An 8,842-nucleotide genomic window follows, 5' to 3' on the forward strand; every position below is an offset into this window, starting at 1 on the left:
ATCCAAGAGTTGTATGTTTCTTGATTTATTTAAATCTTTTGTGTTCCCAGTACTTTATTTTCATTTTCTTCTTATACTTGACCTCTGGAGAATAAAAACCCTTAAAGTCTTTCAAAAAAGAAAAAGAGTAACTACTATTTACAGGCCAGGCACTGGAGCAGATGCTTTATATACATTATTTCCAATCATTACAACAACCTGGTGTGGTAGGTATTGTTGACACCATTTCACAGGTGAGGAAATCAAGATTCAGATAGGAATCAAATGCCCATGATCCTTCGGAGATTAAGTAGGAAAGAAGGACGCTGGTCACTCTAGATTTAAAAAAAAACAAAACAAAAAAACTCTATGCATGTACCAGGCCTCTAAGGGGAGGCCTCCATTCTAGCTTTCCATCTTCCTGTAAGGGTCTTTCACTCAAATCTCATTTTCTTCATGAAACCTACCCTGACCTTTCTATTTAACACTGTGATCTGCCTTCCACCCCTTCCTCTGCTCACCACTCCCAGGTCGTCTCATTGTGCATGAATTTTTTTTAACTTTTTGTTTTGAGATTATTGGAAATTCACACACAGATGTAAAATATGGAATTTCCACACACCATTGACCCAGTTTTCCCCAAAGGTAATATCTTATATAACTATAGTATAATATCACCTACATTGCTTGTTTCTCCTAGTATCACTTTCTAATTTTTTTTTTTTTTTACAGTTTTTTTATTGTCTGTCTACTCCCATTAAAATATAAACTCCTTGAGGGCAGAAATCTTTACCTAAATTTTGTTCACTGCTATATCCCAAGCACCTAGAACAGGGCCTAATCTGTAGTAGGAACTCGATAAATATTTGGTGAATGAATCAAGGTACTGTATTGCACAGCCCCTTCTAACAGGAAATAGACCAACTCCAAAAGAGACCATCTTGGTAAATAAAAGGATTCTGAAACATCAGGGAAACACTATACTCACCCATGGTGACATAAGGCAACTTATCAGTTGATCCATGAGGATAGATGCTGTAGAGGTGAGGTCCAGTAACATCTACTCCCCCTAAAACAAGGGCTGCACCAATGTAACCTTGATACCTGATGATCAGAATATGCACAAGAAAAAAAAACATGAGTCTACATAGCCTCACTGTAACTTAACCAAAAGCTGCATGAGAAGTCAGACAATAAAAAGCTTTTCTTATACTGTTTCATTAAGGAGTTGTTGGTTATTGTTTTGATGGGAACAAAAGAGGGAAGGGAACTAACATTAGATGAACATCTACTATCAGCCAATATAAACTGTAAATTGTGCGAGGCACTCCATACCTCATTTCAGCTCAGCCTCACAGCCCCTATAAAAGAGGACACTATCAGTCCCATTTTAGAGAAAGGAAAACCAACCCAAAGACATTAAGTACTCACCCAGTGTCTCAAAGCCAAGTTCGGCTTACTCCAAAGATTATCAGCACCCTTCCCATTACACCTCTCTGTGATCAGCAAATAAGCTACCTTCAAAGTTAAGGATAAGGAGTGGCTAAACTCAAGCTATTTAGCTGTTCCAATTATCATCCTCACCACAGCATCAATGGGAAAATGGCGCACGTCAAAACACCTTTTCCTTTGAATAAACCCACATGCAAAAAAAATTTGTTTTTGGCAGCTGGGCACTACAGGGATACAAACCCTTAACCTTGGTGCTATCGGCACAACACTCTAACCAAGTGATACAAAATTATAATCATGGATATAAGCTCATATTGAGTAAAAGAGAAAAATAATTCTTCATTCAGGGAAGTGAATAATGAAATAACTCCATGACAGACTATAAAAACCACTGCTACCGCCCACAGCATAAAGCTATACCTCTTCAGGAACACTGACAGGGAATACATTTCCACCCCACCCACCTCCATTTAATTGCATATGTATTTGTTCCTTTGGACCCTTTACCTGGTTGGTTTTCCATTTCTACAGATTCCTTTCCCTGTATTTGGTTTAGTTTTTTACCATCAGAATTGCTATGCCAGATAAACATGCTAGATGTAAAGTTCTCCATTGTGAGCCTTTAGTTCTTTGGGAAGAAAAATGAAACCGACACATGCTGAATTTGCTGAATGAGCTAATTATTAAAACTAATACAAATAAATTAACACATGAACCAAAGTCAGTTTGAGACTGAGACATAGCTACACATCAGGAAGTGCTCTAGGTAAACAGAACAGTCAAGTCCAGTATTTACCCTGTCCCTTCATTACCAAAATGTTATTTCACAAAGAATCTCCCACTTACAGGTAAAAAATTCAAGAACAGGAAAATTTTTAGAAGGAGCCTGAAGAGGGAGCAGAGGCCCAGAGAGGGGAAGGAACTGGTCCACGGCCACATGAGCTAGCAGCAGGGTCAAGACTAGAGCTCAGGGCTCCAGATTAGCCAGTTCCACCACCCCACCAGTCCAGTGCCTCTTCTACTATACCAAACGCCTATAAAACAGGGTGTTTAAAATCAATAATAATCAGCTAGTTCTCTTCCAAGCTAAAATATAATCTGTTTGACGCCTTTAAAAGAATCTAAAATGTTTTGGCAAGTTATTGAAATCCTTAAAACTGATCCAGAAATTCTACTTTCAGGACTCTATTCTAAGAATATGCAGTTGTCCCTTGGTATTCACAGGGGATTGGCTGCAGGACCCGTCAGATACCAAAATCCAAAGATGCTCAAGTCTCTTATACAAAATGGTGTAGCATTTGCGTATAACCTATGCACATCCTCCCATATACTTTAAATCATCTCTAGATTACTTATAATACCTTATATAATGTAAATGTTATTTATTTTGCATTGTATTTTGTTTATTGTTGTGTTATTATTATTTTTTTTTTTAGAATATTTTTGATCCACCGTTGGTTGAATCTGTGGATGTGGAACCCACAGATATGGAGGGCTGACTATAACCAGAAAAATACAAGGGTACTTCAAAGAATCTGGAAAAATAGAATTAAAAAATAATACAAATAATCTTCCCATGATCTTTTTGAGGTACCCTCATATACAGAAATGAATACACAAGGATGTTTACTACAGCACTATTTATAATGCTAAAAAACTGAAAACAGCCAGAGGGCGAAATGGCTGGAAAAACTGATACAGCTATACAACTGAACACAATACAATTATTAGAAAACCATGCTACATTTTCTTACACACTATTGATGGTAGTACAATTTAGTACAATCTTTCTTAAGGACAGTTTTTGCAATATGTATCAAAATATTAAATGTGCAAACAGTGGCTAAGAAAGGTGAGCTGAACCATCCAAAGTCACAATTGTCAGTGCTGTGGATGGGACCTGACCCAAAGTTCTAAAATCAAATCTTGAGCTTTCTTTTCCTTACACTACTGTGATTCATTTTACATAACTCATCAAAAATGTCAGAGGACATAAAGGACTATAAGTACCCTGGTTTAAATTTTTAAATATTCCTCTCAAAACCATTTGATAGGGCCGGCCCGGTGGCGCACCGGAGAGTGCACTGCTTGGGAGCGTGGCGGCGCTCCCGCCAAGGGTTCGGATCCCATGTGGAAACCGGTTCCCGCTCACTGGCTGAGCATGGTGCGGGCACAACACCGAGGGTTGTGATCCTGTTGCCGGTCCCCGGTATGGGCACGACACCGAGGGTTGCAATCCCGTTACCAGTCAGTAAAAAAGACAAAAAGGAAAAAAAAAACACCAAAAAAAAAAACATTTGATAAAATTTAACTTTTACAAAATATGTTAAACTAAAAATGAAAAAAGGAGAATTTCAAATTCCTAAGACATTCTAAAGAGATTAACATAAACATTTGCTAGATTATTTTGCTAAATGCTTTAAACAACATTGCAAAGAATCTTGAAATATTTGCAGCAATTTTACAAGTTTAAAAGTTGTTATTATGCAATGTACCACACAAGCCACCAGAGGGAGCTTTGCATTTAAAATTAAAATCCACTAATGTCTTCAAAAATCTCATCAATAGGTGTGTTTTAACAAATTCTACTCACACTGTACTGGAAGAATTTATTTGGTTGCCAATAATTCTCCTGGAATAGAATGACGACTATGGACATGAATAAATGGAAACCACTGACATAAGGGCTCAGCACACCCAGAACAGGAATTAGGCAGATAGGCTTCCTGCCCATATGACTGACTCTTCTTATCTGTCAAAAGAGATCTATACTACTGGCCTTACCGCAGGGCTGCACTAAACCTCATATACACTACTGGGAAACCAGGGGCCATGGTGGACACATAGATGAGAACCTGCAAATTCTCAAGAAGCCAAGGGCCATGCAGGAAACAGAATGAAGTGAGCAAGGCAGAGACTGTGACAGATGAAGCACACACCCCCACTTCCAAAGCGATGTCTACCACTTGGTCCCAGAAGATTACTATCACGTGTTATCCCACCCTCTTTTTAAATTATTTTCAAAAGAAGCCAAAAATCCAGACTTTTCATTCAAGTTTCCCAATATATAAGCATTGGTCACTTTTTTTTAAAAAAAACACCATGTGACCCAAGTAAATTTCTCTACAGGCCAATGACCTATGAGCCATCAGTTTACAATCTCTGCTTTCTACTCACGTGCCCCCTTAATTCTCACAACAAGCCCCAGGGGCAGTTATCATGATATCTATTCTACATATAAGAAAATACGAAAGAATTGTTAAAGGTAAGGCAGGTCCCAAAAGGAGAAGCCAGTATTCCAACCCAATACTAAATGCTCAGGCTATTTCCACTATAATACACTGCCTTCCTTATAAGGAGCAAATGAGAAAATGGACTCAAAATTTGAAAACTGTGGAGATCTATACAAACATAAAGTAATGATGCAATTGTAAAAGGAGAAAGAGAAACTAAACTACTAATATGAATTATCAATGGGAGTCAGCAGTGAGTGAAGGTTGGACAAGTTACCACACCTCTCTAAGCCATGATTTGTTCATTTGTAAATAGGAGATGGTAATAGCCCCTGTATCAGTTAGAGATAAAATGTGATCATGCATAAAGCACTTTAGCACAGGCTCTAGAACAGAGTAAGAAACAGATAAAGGTTGGTCAATATTAATATTATTATACCCACTCATAGACAACTACAAATATCAGTTTTCATTTCATTGCTATTTTGCCCCTAAAAGAGGGAGAAATAAAACCCAACCATTTACGTTGGTTTGTTTATTGATGGGGGGCGGGTTTTTTTTGTCATGTTCCACATAACAAGACCTAAGGTTCTTCCAGCTCTAATTTTCTTACTATGAGCAAAAAAGTTCCTCTTATCCAATAATATCCCTACGCTTCAGAAAATGATTCAATTGGTCACATGTGATTTATTCATGATAAAAATCAGATCCCATAAATTCAAATGTACCGTCAAAAGCCTTATGAAATTAAAATGACTTTTCAATAACAACTGATTTCTGGAATAAAATGTGTATTTCTGAATGCTTTTTCCCTAGCTTCCAGGCTTCCCTTGTCTGAAGATATAAGATATGAGGAAAAGATGCTTCAGAAATCCCCATCCTGGAACCTTACCTGAAAAGCATCTGCTTCAGCATTCGATTGGCCGTCACAACTCTGGGAAGGCGGCCAGTGGAGAGAGAGTGAAGTTCCAAGTTGGAAGAAATGAGCTGGGTTGTCATGTCTGTGTCTGCAGCTGTCCCAGCACCACAACAACTGAAAAATAGTCAAAAACTTAGCTGCAATTCAATTACCAGAGGGATCAATTAAAAGTAGAACTTCTTGGATAACTTCCACAAAGGTCAGGTACACAGAGAGATGTTTTGAGTATATATGCACTATAACTGCTCTGACTAACCAATCTTAAATAAACATAAAATTGAGAATATGCATCTAATTATGTGCAAATATATTCTCTGTGGCCTAGCAGAACATTTGACATCACTGGTTTCTGTGCCCCTAACAGAATATGCATTTTACAAATCCTACAACTATACCCAAGTTGTATAAAAGAGCTAGGTGTGTTAAAAGTCTGGCAATTATACATTTACCAAGTATTTACTACCAGATTCCAATCACTACAATAAGCACTGGGAATAAATAAAATATAACACGGGTCTGATCCTTGATTTCAAAGTTGAGTGGAGGAGACACAGGTAGACAAAAATTATAATACACCATATAATACAAGGGTGCTTCAAAAAGTTCCTGAAATAAAAGTGAATTAAAAGATAATACAAATCTTTCCACAAATTTTCTGATGCACTCACACAATATAGTAATATAGGTACAAAATGCTATAAGAAACTGGAGGAGACAGCAATTAATTCTGATCGTTAAGAAAAGGTTTCATATGAACTGGATGTGGAAGAACAAAAACTGTACAAGCAGAGAAGAGGAAAAGGCATTTCTAAGCAGAGAGACTGGCATAAGCAAAGGTGAAACAGCTTGGAGATGAGGGAAACAGGAAAATAGGGATAGGAGGGAAATAAGGAAAGTCCAAGTATAACTGAAGCATGGGGTGATGGCAGCTAAAAAAGAGGTTAAAAGGAAAGCTTTTGGGAAGATTATGCAAGGCCTTAAATATCATGCTACAGATTTTCAATTTCATCTTGAAAGTAGTATGGAAATGTGAAAAGTCTCTTGAAAAGTTTTAGAGGAAAGGGATGTAATCAGCTCTGAATTTTACAAAATCCAATACAACAGAAGAGTGAATAGGATGGAAAAGAGACCAGAGGCAGCGAGGTCAACTAAACGACAGCTGCAATAGTCTACCTGAGAAACAAGAACCTGAACTAAGGCCTTAGCAGAGGGAAGGATAAAAGGGAACGGTTTCAAAAGGCACATAGAAGGCAGAACTGGATAACAAATGAACTGGAGACTGAAGCAGAGTGGAATTTAGATGACTTGCTTAAGTGACAGGTGGACAGAAATGCTATTTAAGGGAAACAGAAAATACAGGTTGAACAACAGGTTTTAGTAAGGAGCACAGTAAATTCAATTTTAGCCCTGACATATTTGAAAATACAAAAGCTATTCAAACTAATCAATACTTACTAAATATTAGGAGATATGAAGTGTATTTTTGAACAGTTCTTGTCAGCAACAACCATCCCTTCTGTTGCTCTTGTATCTGCTCCAAGAACTATGCCATCCTATTAAAAAAAAAAAAAAGAACTATGCCATCCTATTAAAAAAATATATATATATATATATATATTTTAAACACTTTTCGTAAATAAACTACAGCTCTCTGTTATAGTCTAGAGAAAACAATGTTGGCCATACTCTACTCCCCCAATCCCATACCCCCAGCCAAAACTCCTACAAAAAATACTGTGCTACACTTTCAGAATTGAAGAAAAGACTTCTTACTAAGTGCTACTGGATGAATCCTGAGTAGGTTGTAAGGATTATTCCCATTTTCAAATGGAGCTCCACAGATTGAGTGAATTCCTTACAAATCACAGAGCTAATCTGCAGAAAATCCGGATTAAGATGCAGAAACCCTTCATTTTCTTTTTAAAACAAGTCACTCTTCATTTTTAATAACAGTAATTGTTATCTCTTTAGACCCTTACAGCAATTTAAAGCAGGAATTACTACCTCCGTTTGATGGATGGGGAGAGTATGACTACAGGAAGGAAAGTGAGCTTCCCCAAGGTGGAAGCAGCACAGAAGTTAAATGATTAGACAAATCTGTGTGGCCCTAAATCTACTCCCATAACATCCCCTGCTTCCTAAAGCAGTAACTCAAGAAAAATCACATCGACCCCCTGTCAAAAACTGCAGAGTTTGGAAAGAATATAAACCATTGATAAGCACACAAAACCTCCTGACAAAAGCAGTCTCTCCTAAAAAACCCGCTGACCTACTCTACAGCATTTGACCTTTCAGACCGAGCCAGGAGAGATAAAGGAGGCCAAGTGGACTCGTCCCTCTTAGCAATTTAATCACTGCTGCTCTTACTCTGTCCCAGTTTACCTTATAGACCACCCCCGCGATGGTCGTGCCGGTTTTCCGAGCCTTTGGAAGTTTGTACCCCTTCTTTGCAAAATCGGCTTCCAAGACGGCATTCCTGAGAACAAATGAAAGAATAAAGTGCTGAAGGGCAAGACCACATAGCGCCACACTGTCACGAAGAGCGCCTAACAGGGAACTCAGGAAAACTACTATTTGCCTTCACGCCCATCTGTTCGCTGGATTCTCGCACCATCAGGACTGCTGCCCCGTTTTTCAGCGAGGAGCGCCTCAGAGAGGGGCCGCGATTCGCCTGAGGAGACGGAAACGGACGGTGTACGGGTGCGCTGGGGAGGTGGGAGGGTAGACCCGGCCTCGGGAGAAACCCAACCTCGGGCCGATTCCCCTGAGTCACACGAGCCGCCGGTCGCAGGCCCCGCCGTGCACCCTTCGCTCGGACTTCCCAGACCACGCCGCGGCCCAGCTGCCCCCCGGCACTACACTCCCACTCCCGCCCCGAACCCGAACCCGCGCAAAGGCCGCACCTGCGGCAGTTATCAAACGAGAAACCTCCAACGGGCGGCTTGTACACCGACACGGCCGCCATCTTCCCAAGAAAGTGCTTCCGGGCCGGGGGCGGGAACAAACAAAAAGAGCCAGGCACTTCCGGCGCCGCTGGCGACTTGGGCTGAATGGGCGGGGCAAACCGCAGGCTAGAGCGATCGATCTTAGAGTTTCGGGTTCCTAGAGAGCCCCGGAGAACTCTAGAGTTTATCTCCCCAAGTGGCGTGGAGGAGAAACTGACGCCTGGAGTGGGGAAAGGACTTGTCCAAGGTGGCCAAGCACCAGCGACCAGGTCTCCTGCCGCTTAGACACGACCTGTTTCTACTGTGAATTCGGC

At 39.9% G+C, this 8,842-nt stretch overlaps 1 protein-coding gene across 1 annotated transcript in view; it reads right to left on the reverse strand.

The window, feature by feature from the left end:
* Window positions 1–8,590, reverse strand: part of PSMB7 (proteasome (prosome, macropain) subunit, beta type, 7) — a 59,907-nt gene extending 51,317 nt beyond the window's left edge. The window contains exons 1-5 of the mRNA XM_008568017.1: window positions 8,487–8,590; window positions 7,966–8,059; window positions 7,039–7,136; window positions 5,557–5,697; window positions 968–1,083 (exon numbers count right to left, since the gene is read on the reverse strand). Of these exons, the coding sequence (XP_008566239.1) occupies window positions 968–1,083; window positions 5,557–5,697; window positions 7,039–7,136; window positions 7,966–8,059; window positions 8,487–8,548 (511 nt within the window). The 5' untranslated portion in view covers window positions 8,549–8,590. The remainder of the gene's footprint in view (window positions 1–967; window positions 1,084–5,556; window positions 5,698–7,038; window positions 7,137–7,965; window positions 8,060–8,486) is intronic.
* Window positions 8,591–8,842: the final 252 nt, after the last annotated feature.

Source organism: Galeopterus variegatus, unplaced genomic scaffold, assembly GCF_000696425.1.
Source record: "Galeopterus variegatus unplaced genomic scaffold, G_variegatus-3.0.2 Scaffold367, whole genome shotgun sequence".
Lineage (NCBI taxonomy): Eukaryota > Metazoa > Chordata > Mammalia > Dermoptera > Cynocephalidae > Galeopterus > Galeopterus variegatus.